This window comes from Microcebus murinus, chromosome 8 (genome assembly GCF_040939455.1).
Source record: "Microcebus murinus isolate Inina chromosome 8, M.murinus_Inina_mat1.0, whole genome shotgun sequence".
Classification (NCBI taxonomy): domain Eukaryota; kingdom Metazoa; phylum Chordata; class Mammalia; order Primates; family Cheirogaleidae; genus Microcebus; species Microcebus murinus.
In genome coordinates this window covers 25,384,518-25,400,165 of record NC_134111.1, presented here as the reverse complement: position 1 = coordinate 25,400,165, position 15,648 = coordinate 25,384,518, and the positions used below count along the sequence as shown (strand labels likewise).

Sequence of the window (15,648 nt, the reverse complement as noted above, 5' to 3'; positions counted from 1 at the left end):
GTACTGTGAGCTGCTCTTACAAATTATGAACTAGAGTACGGTGTGGTGGAAATCCCTAAATTTACAGCCTGTCGGGCAGAGGTATGGGTAGCTCCTGGGACTTTTGGTGTCTGAAGTAGGGATAGTCTCCTGAGCCAAAATATAAATTGTTTCACTCTGTGTGGTATTTCAAAGAAAAGTGAAAAGAACCCTACAGCTAGGGTTGACAAATTTTCTTTTAAAGATTTAAAATAAGTTCAGTCCCTTTACCTTTCTAAACAAGACGAAATTTATAGTCTTTTTTGTTTTTTTTCCTTTTTGCTTAGTAACAATAATGAGGTGGTTGGTCTGAAATTTCAGGGATCTTTATGTGACATACGTGTATTTATTGAGCAACAAAACACTTACACATTTAATAAGTTGCAATAGAGCTGTAAACTTTTAAATGGTTGAAGGAAATGTTTTCGCAGGGTTTATTAGCTTCATAAATAAATCTCACTGAATAATATCACCTTACCACTTCCCTGGCCTGTATATAAACATTCTAACTCCTCTTTACAGGATGATAAATATTAAGCACAAAATAACAAGATTAGAATGCAGTTTATGTTCTGAAAGCAAACCTAATAAAGAGGTAAAAAAAAAAAAAAAAATCCACAGCTAAGGAAAACACATTCTCCGTTGAATTAATTGTGGATTTTTTTCCCCAGGGTTTTTGTTTACATGTTAGACATTTGAATGAATATAACTGGCTGCTAAAGAATAAAAACAAATGTAGGCTTTATTAACCAACTATTTAACACACCTTTAAATGCAACCCAGGATCGTTCAGGTGGAAATTTCCTGCATCAGATTGTACACTCTTCCAGATAATTCTGACAGCCTGGTCAAACTCTGTGTTTCTGAGAACCTACTTGTATGGCAGTAGCTTGTCCCAGACCTGGCTGACAAAGATTCTGGCTCTTGGCGCAGATCCAAGTATCTAGGGCTGCACAGATTCCCTTGGGAGTTTCTTATGCAAGTCCTGACCCAGGTCCTACACACGGAGCCTGGTTCAATGTTCTGCCCCCGAAAACACTGCATGTCCAGACTGCCAAGACTGCTCCTTGCTTTAGTAATTACTCTATTTCTGGTCCATGGAGATTTCTATTTTATTTATTTATTTTTTTACTATTGCTATATATTTGTTAATTTAACTTTTTAATATCCAAGGGAGCCTTTTCGGCTTGTACTCAATCTTTTAATCTTAAACTATAATAGAAGTTGATATTCTGATTCCACAATATAGCATATATAAAACAAATTTGTGTAGTATAATGATTCCCCAGTAATATCTAGTAGAAAATAGAGCTTTTGCTTACAACTTTTCTATTGAGGTTTTTTTAAAAAATTAGGTTAATATATTTATATGGTTCATAAACTAAAAACAGATTTTCCTATAATTTGGGTGTGTTAAGCATGAATGTGTTCCCCTCCGTGTACATGATGGACCAATGTGCCAAGAAACTTCCCTATGTCAGACTCTTCAGGTGGCCCAGGTATCACAGAGACTTGTCCAGTCTCCTGCACAGGTACTAGCTAATAAATTAGATTACAAGTTGATAAACATTTATTTAACCCTTTTGTTTTCACTATTTTATATGGTATGGACGGAGTTGTGTTTCCCCAAATTCATATGTGGATGCCCTCATCTCCATTGTGAGTATATTAGGAGATAGCTATAAATTGGTAACTAAAATTAAATGATGTCATAAGAGCGTGGACCTAATCCAACAAGACTGGTGCCCTTATAAAAAGAGGGAAGAAAACCAAAGATCTTTCTCTCCCCCAGTGCACAAAAGAAAGGCCATGTGAGGACATAGTGGGGAGGTAGCCATTGGCAAGCCAGAGAGCCCTCACCAGAAATCTCCCTGAGGGCACCTTGAACATGGACTTCCAGTTTCCAGAACTGTGAAAAAATAAATTTCTATTGTTTCATCTACCTTGTCTGTGTTGTTTTGTTATGGTGCCTGAGCTGACTAATAAGTGTACATGTCCTCACCCGGGACCCTTTCTTCTCCCTTCTCTGGTGACTAACCCTCTAGTCTTCTGGAATAGGAGTATAGGAGGATTCACCTGGCAGCATCGAGTGGGCAAGGAGATGTGGTATCCTAATTAACATTTTAGACAGACTACAAACAAATCTTGTTTTTATTCCTATTTTCATCTCTACTTCTAGAGAGGCTTAATTTGAATGATTCTCAAGCCTTTGAAGGACCTGCAAGATAAAGCAGGTAGCTTTTCATTTTTTTTCCCATTAGGAGATGAGGATTTGGTTTACTTTTTTGTTCTCATTTTGTTTTATTTTTTGGACAAAAGCAGTTAGCACTTGTCCACCTGCTACTCAACTCCCCAAAGTTCAAGGCTGCCATGTCCTTTACCATTCCAGGTTATCCTTTGGGGTTTAGAATTTTTAAATATTTTCTAATTTCATTACAAATTCCTTAGTGAGATTTCAGAAAAAAGAGTAATTAAATGCATGTGTTCATTCCTCCATCAACTGGAAAATTATGTCTCTTCTGTAATTTGGATCACAATAATTAATTTTATATTTCTTTGTATTTTACTTGATTATGTGCATATATTAATTGTATGTTTCTTTGTATCTTCCTTTACTGGGAGTCCCATGAGGGTAGGATAGCCAGTGTTCTTATTGATCTTAACGTCCCCAGTGCCTGTCCCAAGACCTGACATACAGCAGAGGGTCAATGATTTTTTTTTTTTTCCCTGAAGCATATAAAACCGAACTGTAACAATGATTATTTTTTGAACAGACAAGATATTCCCCAGATTTTAATGATTTTCCAGTTGCCATAATTTTTTTCTGCATGTGAGTCCAACTTTCCTTACTCTAATTCCATTTCCCTTCCAGCTGATGTTGATTTAGTCTCCTAATTACTGGCCAAGATTCAAGTGATATGAAGCAATAAAAATATTTTTATATTTGCTTATGGGGGAATGAGATTTAAAAAAGCATTTTGAAGGTTGGGATTTTTCCTAAGGACTTCAAATATTTCTAAATAACACCCTCTAATTGCTAAAATATCATTAATGGTTTTCAGTACTCCAAATTTTACATAAGATTTCAGACCATGTTGAATATTCAATCCAATTAAATAAAAAACTTTTTTCAAGATGTGAACATATTTACCATCTAAAACTATCTTGAATACCACTAATAGTATATATAACTCACTTTAGGAAACACATTATAGACCAAAACAGCATCAACTATATTATTTTCAATAACATTAAGTCTACTATGTTTAAATTGATCACCAAGGATTAAACTAAAATGAGTCAAAACATGATTGGTGTTTCACATCTTTAGCATGTGAAGGTAAGTGTTCATTTTATCATATAGTGAAATTATAGAAAATTGATTTCAAGTTGATTTTTATGAAATATGTTTAATTATAAATTAACACAGTGCATATGCTTTTCATGGGGTGGTAAATATTACTTTTAAAGGATACAAGAAAAAATAATATCACAAATATTTTATTTTTCTATCAGATAATCTGGTTATAGTCATTATTTTATAGCAATCTTTGAATGAACGAGTCTAAGTTAAAGGTATACTCATCCTTGCCTGTTAAAGGTTAAAACAGAGAATCAGGATGTTCTTCAATAAGATTTTGACTATATAACCTATGTTTATAACTAAATGTTAATATCTTTACAATTCATTTTTTTCTTTCCTTTTTTTATTTCAGAATATTACAGGGGTGCAAACGCTTTAGTTATGTATATTGCCTTTGCACTGCCCAAGTCAGAGTTACAAGTGTGTCCATCCCCCAGACAGTGTGCACTGCATCCCTTAGGTGTGAGTTTACCAATCCCCTCCTCCCCCACCAGTTTTCCAACCCCCATGAGTGTTACTTCCATATGTGCCCATAAGTGTTGGTCAGTTAGTACCAATTCAATGGTGAGTATATGTGGTGCTTGTTTTTCCATTCTTGGGATACTTCACTCAGAAGAATGGGCTCCAGCTCCATTCAGGATAAGACAAGGGGTATTAGTTCACCATTCCATTCTTTTTTTTTTTTTTTAGAGACAGGGTCTTACTCTGTCATCCAGGCTGAAACGCAATGGCATGATTATAGTTCACTGCAGCCTCAAACTCCGGGACTCAGGAGTACCCTTCTATTTCAGCCTCCTGAGTATCTAGGACTGTAGGTGTGAGCCACCATACCCAGTTAAGTTTTAAATTTTTTGTAGACATGAAGGTTTCACCATGTTGCCGATGCTGATTCTTAAACTCCTGAGCTCAAGCAATCCTCCAGCCTCACCCTCCCAAAGAGCTGGGATTACAGGTGTGACCTACTGTGCCCAGCCCCATCTTTACAATTATTTTGAAAAAAAAAAAAAAATTCACTGTGCTTCGTACTTACCTACAATGTCCTTCATAAGGCCTACAATAATCTCATCTCCTATAATCCAAGGACGCTTCCCTACGTCATGACCATAGCCTCCCCTGAAATTAAAAAGGGACATTAATATTTCTTAGCTCTTCTGTGCATATGTGTGATTTTTCAAATATTAGCTTTATCAAATGAACATTTCTATATGGCCTTTGTAACGTCTTAATAATTATATAAAAGCTTGCAATTTTAAAACCAAAAAATAATACTTGGGAATAATGTCTTTTAACATCATGTTGTTATTTCTTTGATTTTCTTTTTGTTAGGAAGGTGGGAGATTGCTCATACACTATTTCAATATTTTGCTGTATTTTAGAGTTTAAGATAGTATTTTTTGCTCAGTTATTTTGAAATTTTCCAGATAATTTAAACACTCTACTTGTATGCCTGTAGCATATAAGTAGTATCTATACTAAAACATAGATGCTATATTTTTAGGCTAGAGACTGAAATGATTACAAGTTAATTTTTAAAATATAGCTACACTCTGTAAATTAAATAAAAGTGTATAAAATATGACTATATTCATGATGACATTTCAGGTAAATAATAAAACTTAGCAATAATCAAAGTCAACACTATTTGGGTTAACTTGTTTTCTAGCAATTTCGCCTTCACACTCCAGCTTAATTTTATTGTTCTGGTAAATATCCCAGAAGGCATAATAGAAAAACACAAAATACACAGAGTACTTCAAATCTCAAGAAGTTTCCATCAAATGAGGAAGGCAAATGCACTTGAAAAACATAGAAGAAATTAAAACAAAGGATTAAGGGGAAGTGCCTCCAAGTGCTGTTTCACACTTGTATCTTTAAAGCTCCGAATTTGATAGTTCTTAATTCTTTAGGAATCCAAATGCTTTATAAACTTGGAAGAAAGAAATTGAGTAGGTGCTTTGTATATAGTGCAAACCTGAGTTTGAATCCATGCACAGAAATTTGGTAAGCTAGTAAACATGCCCGAAGAGGGGTGGTAAGACTAGAGAATCGGAGCCCTGTCTTTTAGCCTTTGCTGATTTCCATGGTGTAAATACTCCATCATGGCTAATTTCATGCTACCAAGCAAAAAATCTGGGTATTTCACAACTGGCTTTCGTCACCTCGTACAAGTCAGCTCCAGGTCCTTATTGGCTGGTTGTGAAATCACATGTATCAGCCGCTTATAGGGCCCAATTTTCCACATTTGTAAAAGTAAATGGGTGACAATAATGTACCTTCAACGGTTGACATGAAAAATAAATGAGACAACATGCAAAAGAGAGTAATACTTTGTACTCCTTTGCTGAGTCTTCTTTCCTGATATAAATCTATTGCTCAAATTCCCTCCATCAGCATGTGGTGTATAACACAATTTTTAAACTAATATTTCGATTACCATATAAACTAAGATGAAGGAAAAGGACTTTCTTTGAAAATAAACACAGACTGCTAAGAACTAGGGAGGAAGAGAGGGCAATTGTTAGTTATTATTATTCATATTATTATCAGATAGCCTGCAGCTTGCCTCTTTCCTGATTTCCAATATAAATGCTAAAGACAAAAATCATTATCATTAAATGGTAGTTAAAGGCAGATACTTGGATCCTTTTTTATTTTAATCACATAGAGCTCCATGGCCTTTGCTGATGGCACAATACATCTTATTACATTTAGGTAGTAAAATTCTATGTTCTGCCTCAGAGAATTTATATCTCAGAATATTATGCCACCTACTCCTCACTCTGGTAGACACCATGGTAATAATCTTTAAGGATAGGTTTCTTCCTGCAATGCTTTTGGCATCTCCTTCCCCTTAAAAATATCACACATAGAATCCACTTCCTCATTTTGTCAGCCCACTAGCCTGAGGTAGTGAAATGTATTTAGAAAGTGTTATCCAAATAAACCCAAAGTAAAGTGGCCTGTCATTAGAAAGAGTTGATGTAAATTAAAGTGCAGTTATAAATATATGTATTAGAGTTAAGAAAAATATTATATTGCTTTCATTTAAAACTCCTGTGAACTAAAATGCTCACCACTCCCCAATGGCTGACTGAATGGACCCCCTCGTGGCCAAAGGAATATTTCTAGGGCAAAGTTGCCTGCCAGGAGGAGGGAGGTCAGACGTGCCTTGTCATGCCCCCCTCCCTTCTTGGAGACTTCCTTTGTAACCCATTAACAGGCCTAAGGGTATGCAAGACAAACCTGCAGGTCCTCAATTTATGCAACAAATGGTGCCTTATCTCAGTTAAATAGTTTATGTTAAAACATTCCAGGTCTTTAGACAAAGCTTCATGTCTTTAGCCAATCTAAAGAATCTTTACAATCTAAAGAATCTTTAAACCCACCTATAACTTGTAAGCCCCACCTCCTTCAAGATGGCCCTCCTTTTGGGCCAAACCAATGTATGCCTCCCACATATTGATTGATGGCTTTACCTGTAACCCTTGTCTCTAAAATGTATAAAAACCAAACTGTAACCCAGCCACAGCGAGTCCACTTGCCCAAGGCCTCTTGGCAGTGGCTCCGGGTCATGGTCCTCAAATTTGGCTCAGAATAAATCTCTTTAAAATTATTTTGCAGACTTTGGCTTTTTTTCTGTTGACACTCCTTAAAATAGTTGTAGCATAGCTGCAATATTCCTTTTACAAATACTGGCAAGAAAAAGAGAGTTAACTCACTACCATGGGATAGATCACTGCCATGAGTGGGGTATTGTCTGAGATGTCTACTAGCAGTATTTATTCATGAAATTAGATTGCAGGATATAAAATCTAATTAGGAAGTTAATAGACACTTGAGTCCTCTTTAAAGTAGGACCATGCTTTAATCATCCTACAAAATGAAAAGTGGCCCTGTTTTTAGAAAGCATCCTTCCACAAGTAAATAAATAAGATTTCACAGCCTTCCTTAATGATATCACAACTTTTTTTCCATGACCCAATGATAATGAGCCCTGAAAGATGTTGGAGCAAATCTTTATAACAAGCCATGCCATGAACGTTCTTATACTTTCTTACACTTTTGGTTTTTAAAGAAAGGAATGCTTAAATTGAATGAGACAAGAAGGGTCTGCAAGAAAGGTCTATACTATCAGTGCCCTGCCTGCGCACTCATTGCCATGTAAAACGAGCCATTGTCTGTAAACCGGGTGGCTTGATCCTGATACGGAATTCACTGGGACATTTTCATCTTTAAATAATCTTACCTAAACTGTCACAATTCTTAGAAGAATCACTATAAAGACAAAGCTATTGCAGGTTTTTGCTCTTGTGAAAAAGAGAGACCACCATTTATCTAGCAGATATGACAAAGTAGATGACCTAAAATATTGTGATTCTATCTTAGGGACATAAAATCCATTCATCAACGTAAAATATCCTCTTTAGGACCAATACTTCTTTGCCTGCTAGCTGAATTTTTTTTTATTATGATTTTAACTCAAGTTATTCTCCTTTAAATAATCTATATTTATTAGTAAATATAAAATGTTCTCCCCAAATTCGTTAAGCTTATTGCCTAAGCATTCTAGCAGATCCACAGATCCCAAGCATATTGTTGCTTATTATTGTAGCACCATTTTCCTGATAATTACTAATAATTATTATGTATCAAATGAGTCCAATCACCCTAAAAGTTTTCTATTTCAGAATATTAAAATCTTCTAAATGTCATTTTACAAAAAAGTATATATTCTTCAAAGTGTTATTAATCCACTTTAGAAAAATCCCAGAGTTGAAAGTGAAATTGCAAAATAGCAATAATAAGCATTTTAAAAAAAGACACAATGGTAAGTGCTGCTAAAGAAACTTTATTTTCACAGTTTTGTCTTAAATAAGCAGAAGTTTTAGAGGGAAATCATTTGGGTTCTGCTGGAGTCTTTGTGTGTTGCCCTCAAAATCATATGTTAAAACGTTATCACCAATATGACAGTATTAGCAGGTGGAGCATTTAGGAGGTGATTAAGCCATGAGGGCAGAGCCCTTATGAATGCCATTAGCACCCTTATAAAAGAAGTGGGAGAGAGGTGTTGATCTCATCTACTAAGTGAAGAGAGACACAGCAAGAAGCACCCATTTGGTAGCAGAGAGCAGCCCTCACTGAACACCTAATCTGCCAGTGCCTTGATTTTGGAATTCCCAGACTCCAGAACTATGAGAAAATAAATTTCTGTTCTATATAAATTATCCAGTCTCAGGTATTCTATAAAGCAGCAGGAATGAACTATGAGAGATCTTAAATTATCTCGAAATGTTCCTCTATTCTTAACTTTCATTTAGTATAATTAATCAAGGATGGTAGCCATATGAATTACAAGGTCAGGCTGCATTATGACCAGAAATGGTTTATTCTGCACATAAGTGTGCTAGGCAGTATGTCTGCAATAGGCCGTAAAACTAAAGAAGATGACAGCCATGTGCCAAATGGCATTTCCTATTTTACAGGCCCTGGATGGCCAGAGACTTGATATTGTATCCCTGAGCAATATCTCGCTTGGTTGAAGCACTCTAATTTTTATGTTACTATTAAGATTATAAATTTTTAACATTATCTTTTCCAACTAAGCAACTAATTTCCATGTGCATTAAGGCACTAAGTAAATGCGTAGCTGCCTTTGACTCAGTGCTTCCCATATTCTTCCAATGGTCAAGGAGAAAGGGAGGACTGACATGGCTTGAGTATCAGCCAAGAGGTACAACAGATGTGGGGTGGAAGCGGGTAAAAAATGAAGAAGTGATCAGGTGAAACTAACCCCAATAACGAGAGGCCCTGGATTTAGAGGCAAACTGAACACATGTAGATGAGATTTAGTACAGAAACCAAAGCAATAGTCAGGGAATTGAAGGAATCAACAGTCCATCAAAGAAAGGTGCATGAAGATTACTTTAAACTGAATACATCTGAACAAAAATCAGCCACAGAAAGAAATACTATCTAAACTTAAGCAGAGCCTCCTAAAAATACAGCTACCATTGACTCACCCTCAGAAAGAAGATGAGCTTTAGCACCAGGAGGTACAAATTCAGCTGCCATTAATGTCCTCCTAGGAGCTTCCAGCCAGGGAGGATGCTGCCCATTAACGTCAGGATGAAAAAGCCCAATAGACTTTGTTATACTTTCCCATCAAAGCCCTAAAACTCTTTCCTTTAGTTAAGTTGGTATATAAATCCATACCCCTGGCTGTTCAGTGAGCCACTCCTTGTCGACTGCTTCTGCTCACGTGTGAAATACACTTTTCTCCTGTTAATCTGTACAATTAATGTACAGACCTTAAAAAAGGCCAGAGATGGGATTTTAAGCTAAATATTTGGGAACAACAACAAAAAATAATAATGAGCAAATACTTTTGGGACCAACGATGGTGGGTGAGGCAGGTGGGTCAGGAATGTGATCGTGTACCTCGAACCCCACTGACATTTATGGGCAGGCAGGACCATGATGTTGACTAGGACACCACGGCTTAAACCAAGAAGACTGAAATGAAACAAACAAAGCCAAGATGGGATGGATATCTTTTGCTCAGAAGAAATCTTCTTTAATGCAGTTTAAATTGCCTCATGCATTAAAATGTACCTACCTCCTTTGTGAATCGTCTCATAAAACTCTATAAGAAGGTTTAATTAAGACTATGAAGTTTTTCTACCATCACAAAGTAAAATATAAAAAGTAAAAGGCAACAACAATAGAAGGGTAAGTGCTATGACAGGCACTTCCCTGAAATATAACTTTAAAGCCTTGAAAATAATCAACCAGTCCTTTACTTAAGTAGGATAACCATAAGGATATGAATAGAACAGCAGGGTAGCATCTTTTTTTAAATGCCTGGAGAATAAAAATGCACAGCCTTGCTGAATGAATATCCAAGAGGCAAGGACACTCTCTAAAGTTCAAATTCATTCGACCTAATTCTCTGCTATCTCTTACATTAAGGCCAAAAATGAATATTAACCATTTTTATTAACTATGACCCCCATTTATTAAATACTAAAACCTTCTAGTGCAAAATGTGATATGTATTTTGCAAATTGTGCATAAAAGTTATGCAGATAAATTTATAACAGGATTAATAAAATATATAAACTTCTATCATTCCAGCATTAAGTTGTAAATTTAACAATCTTAACCACTAAAATTAAGAACTTTGCAATGTTATTTGATCACCACAGTAGGTAGTAATCATTAGCACAGTCAGTGTAAACCAGACTTGGAAGAATAGGTACTTTTCCCAGTAGGAAAGACCAGTAACATGAAGAATGAAGAAAGGTAGAGAAAATATTCTGAGTGTCTATAAGAGCCAAATGTTTCACCTCCAGAATTCTTATTTGGTTTGGTTTCATCTTTCTGAAAGTGTATTATCTGACCTTCAAGTTTGGCTCATCTCCATATGGATTTTTAATTATCAGCAAATCAGAAAATATTTTAAAAATATCTCTGGATATTTTAAATATTTTAAACATTTAAAGATATTTAAACGTTTAAAAATTTAAAAATATTTCTAGTTGAAACTTTATCAGTAATTACTGGGGAAAGATAGAAAATACCTAAGAGTGGGTTAGTTTTCTTAAGGGGTTTATAATACAGGTAAGAACATGAAACTGATAAAAATAAAAATAGATACTTCCAAACTGCCTACCCAAGAGTAATGACTTTGGGGGAGAGCTAATCAATGTGGCTGAGAAGACTGGGCTTACAGAATGTTCAGGTAGAGAGAGAGTGTGAGGAGTCTCACAGTCAGAAGAGTGAAAGTAGAACAAAAGCAATGGAGAAAAAAATGGTTCTGATTGAGACAGTTTCATTGTTGGTGAAAATCAGCCTTGCTAACTGCAAACAGAGCATCTTTCTCAATAAACCATGGGTTTCTTTGGGGAGAGAAATGCCGTCTGCTTTACTAGACCTCTTGCCTTCCTCAACAAGTTTTGTTTCCTTATTTATAAAAAGAAGTATTGAGAGCTTAGCTAAGAACTAATCATAAAAGAACAAAAATCCTGACTATTACCTCCTTTGTTAGTCACTGAAGAAATAAAATAGAATGATTGCATATGATTTAGAGGTGTCAACATAAGAGAAGGACTTAAAGTTTTGATATTTTACAAGTTTTACTCTTGACTCTGCCACTAACTAGCCATGTGACCTTATTTTGATCCTCAGTTATTTCATCAATAAAATCAGAGGACTGAATAGCATGATCACTGAGATTTCTCCCTGCCCTAAAGTAAAGTTGGCCCTCTGTATCTGTGGGTTCTGCATCCATGAATTCAACTACCCATGCATCAAAAACATTTGAGGAAAAAATAATGGGTAGTTGCATCTGTACAGAACATGTACAGACAGTTATTCTTATCTGCTAAACAATACAGTATAACAACTATTTGCATAGCATTTACATTGTATTAGGTATCATAAGTAATCTAGAGATGATTTAAAGTATACAGGAGGGCTGGGCCTGGTGGCTTACACATGGAATACTAGCACTTTGGGAGGCCAAGGAGGGAGGATTGTTTGAGGTGAGGAGTTTGAGACCAGCCTGAGCAAAAGCGAGACCCAGTCTCCAGAAAAAAATAGAAAAATTGTCTGGGTGTGATGGCACATGCCTGTAGTCCCAGCTACTCAGGAGGCTGAGGCAGGAGGTTTGCTTGAGCCCAGGAGTTTGAGGTTGCAGTGAGGTATGATGACGCCATTGCACCCTAGCCCAGGCAATAGGGTAAGACTCAAAAAATAAATAAATAAAATAAAATAAAATAAGCGTATGGGAGGATGTGCATAGCAGAGACTTGAGCCCTGAGGACTTGAGCATTGTGGACTTTGGAATCCAAAGGAAGTCCTGGAATCAATCCCCCATGGATAGAAAAGGAGAGCTGTATAAGGATTACAGTTTAATATTTCTAAATATTAAACAACCTAGTGTGATTTTCAAAATTCTTGTATGAATGTGGAGTAGTGGCTTTTAAAATAATACTTACATTTTGGCCCACTTATCAAGTTCTTCTTCAATATATGATTTAACCATTTTTGGTTGAAGGCCAAGAGAATTTCCCAAGAAATAGATGGCATTTTCATCCTTATTCACTAAAGATAAATCAACTGGAACAGAAGAAAACATATATATAAAAAAATGCTTATTGAATCAACATTCTTCCATTTGGTATTGTTAATCTGGGACAAACAATTAACAAAATTAACTCAAAGAAAGGTAATAAATATCTAATAATTACTCCCGTGGGTAACATCAGGTTCTCTGAAAAATCAGTAAACCTTTGCATTTTTTAAACCTGTAAGAGACTATGATAGTGATCTTTCATGTTTATTGAGCTCCATGAGGAAATCTAAATTGGCAACTGCTTCCAAGCATAAATAGCCAAAGGCAATAGAAAAAAAATTAAAAATAGGTTTTTTTATAAGAAATACATCAGTCAATCAAATCATATTAGAAAGTTACCAGAATTTAGGCAAGTACTAACCATTTGCAATAACTAGCATTGTAGATGTGGTAAATTTTAAAAATCTAAAGAAATTATTTATATAGCTGAAGTAGATGTACTGGATTTATACTTTTTTTCATTCTCCATCTATACATACAAGTATAGTATTAATGTATATATAGGCAAAGGTTGTTCTCTATATTTACTTCTTTGTCAAATAAATAAGAACTTTGGTGATTTGTCTCTTACAACTCATCCTTGACTACAAACATACAAATCCATGTTCTTAAAACACAATCCAGAAATGCACACACTTACAAAATCACAATTGTAAACTATTGAGTTTTCTCTTAATTCTATGGGGAAAAAAAAAGACTTACACTTCTTGCTGATATTTCATTGGAATCATTTTGTGCTATAGTGATCTTTACTTCAGACTACTTAATTAAACCTTTAAAGATCTTTTATGGACATACCATCTGTGTCAACCTCATTGCTTTTATAGATACTGTGTCTCTTCTTCATGGGCTTTTTAAAAGTTGACTTATAAAACAAGTGTAAATATTGTTTGCACATTTGCACCATGAGGGTCCTCTTGGCTAGGGTACTCATTCTTTGCTATACCTCAGGATCACATAAGACTCAGGGTTTCCGACTCTCCAGGCGGTCATGTCAATTGTTATTGTCTCATCAATCATTATGGATAGTCATCTCTTACTTTCTATAGCTAGAGTCCAAGTCTAGAGCCTTCTGCAATACATCCGTATCTTTCATAGCTACTTTGCTTTCTCCGTACAACCCTTGAGAATGTTTGGGTTCTAGGTGCAGACACACTTCCAAGTTCTTCAGTGCCAGCTGCCTCACTTACACAATTCCACTTCTTATAGATTCTGTTAGTCAGCTTATTTCATTGTCTCATGCTTATAAACTGAGGAAGAGTGCCCTTTCTGAAGCATTTATTGTATTTATCTTTTTCTTCCAAAGCCAAGTCAGGATTGATATACACAAGTCATTCCTGTCCTTCAGGATATTTTGTCTGCAGTGCTGAGAATTTTTTTTTTCCCTGCATACTGAGGATATGATGTTCTGCCAAAATATTTATTGTAGAAATGATGGTATTGTCCTATTTCTTTTCTTTGAAGTAGGTGTTGCCAATTAGGGCATATGTTTTTGCATTTTATCAATGGTCTTCTCGGTTTTCCACCTCACTTCAGTGGCCTTTTCACAAATGTCATAGAGCTTACTGTAACCTTCCTTTTCAACATAAAGTTCTGCTTGATTAACACAAGCTCTCTGAATTAGTTCGCTAGGACTTCCATAACTAAGTCCCAAAAACTGGGTAGCTCAAACAACAGAAATGTATTGCCCCACAGTTCTGGAGGCTAGAAGTCCAAATCAAGTAGTTGGCAAAATTGCTTCTGTTTGAGAGACATGAGGGAAGAATTTGTTCTAGGTCCTTCTCCTTGGCTTGTAGATGGCCATTCCCTTGTATGTGTGGTGTTCTACCTGTATACCTGCCTGTCTCCAAATTTCCCGGTTATAAGAACACGATGTCATACTGAATTAGGGCCCACTCTAATGACCTCATTTTAACATGATTTTTTTTTTCTTTCTGTAAAAACATTCTGAGGTACAGGGAGTTAGGGCTTTAACATATGAATTTTTAGGGGGCATAATACAAACTTCAAATACTTTGCTTAAAGATTCACTTGATTCCAAACTTGCTGTTGAATTTCGGCCTTCTATAAACAGGCCCTGCCCCAGTTGCACTTTAAGTCAACAGCTTTAGAACCGTATCTTCTGGAAGTCTCCTTTCTTGGCAAAGACTGCAATATGATTGCTGCAGAGTTCGTGGTTCTGAAAACTTGCTTGGTTGCTTCTGAGTAACATCTTAATGCACTAAAAATATCTATCGCTCTGGACCTTATCTATTTATCCTTTTACCCTTTTAGTTTATGTTCCAAGCCTAACCTGGGAACCAATTTTATTTTTATTTCTTAAATATAAATCAAAATATCAACATCACTTCTGATTCACAGCTTCTCTCCATCCTACATTCACACCTGATTTAAATTCAGAAAACACAGTTTGGAACAGAGAAATAGGTCCATTGTAATCTGGTTCTTTGTTTGATTTTTACTACTGCTGCTTCTGATACCTCCAAGAGGGGAAAGAAAACCTTACTCTGGCGTTTGTGCCTTCAGGTTTCTTATGAGGTACTTTTGATGAGTTCATTAGAAACCTCCACCCTCCAGTTCCCCAAAGTAGCAAATACACACTTCAGCCGATGTATAATCTGACCCACTACCACTGCCTCCCGCCTCATGCAGTGTATGTATTTCCAGATTCTTTTTGGTAAAGTTACCACATCCCAACTAGCAAACTTCTCAGGTATGTACCTTTTGAAGTAACGTAGGCTCAACTACTTTTTACTGGGTTCACAATTCAAAGGATACGCAGGTATGCCTCAGAGAGATTATGGGTTCAGTTTAAGACCACAATAAAGCACATATTGCAGGAATGTAAGTTACACGAATTTTTTCCAAGTGCATATGAAAGTTATGTTTGCACTGTACTGTAGCTTATTAAGTATGCAATAGCATTATGTCTAAAAAAAGATGTACATACATTAATTAAAAATACGTTATTGCTAAAAATTTCTAATGATCATCTGAGCTTTCAGAAAGTTGTAATGTTATTTGCTGGTGGACTGCCTTGCTTTGATGCTGATTGCTGCTGACTGATCAGGCTGGTGGATTGCTGAAGGCTGGGGTAGCTGTGGTAATTTCTTTTCTTTTCTTTTTTTCT

The 15,648-nt window shown here is 35.8% G+C and overlaps 1 protein-coding gene across 6 annotated transcripts in view; it reads right to left on the bottom strand.

Annotated features, from left to right (window-relative positions):
- The window catches only part of KYNU (kynureninase), a 138,419-nt gene that overhangs the window by 87,929 nt on the left and 34,842 nt on the right, over positions 1 to 15,648 (bottom strand). For all 6 annotated transcript variants that reach the window (XM_076005499.1, XM_076005498.1, XM_076005503.1 and 3 more), the window contains 2 exons: positions 12,382 to 12,502; positions 4,413 to 4,495 (listed from right to left, as the gene is read on the bottom strand). In XM_076005499.1, the coding sequence (XP_075861614.1) occupies positions 4,413 to 4,495; positions 12,382 to 12,502 (204 nt within the window). The remainder of the gene's footprint in view (positions 1 to 4,412; positions 4,496 to 12,381; positions 12,503 to 15,648) is intronic.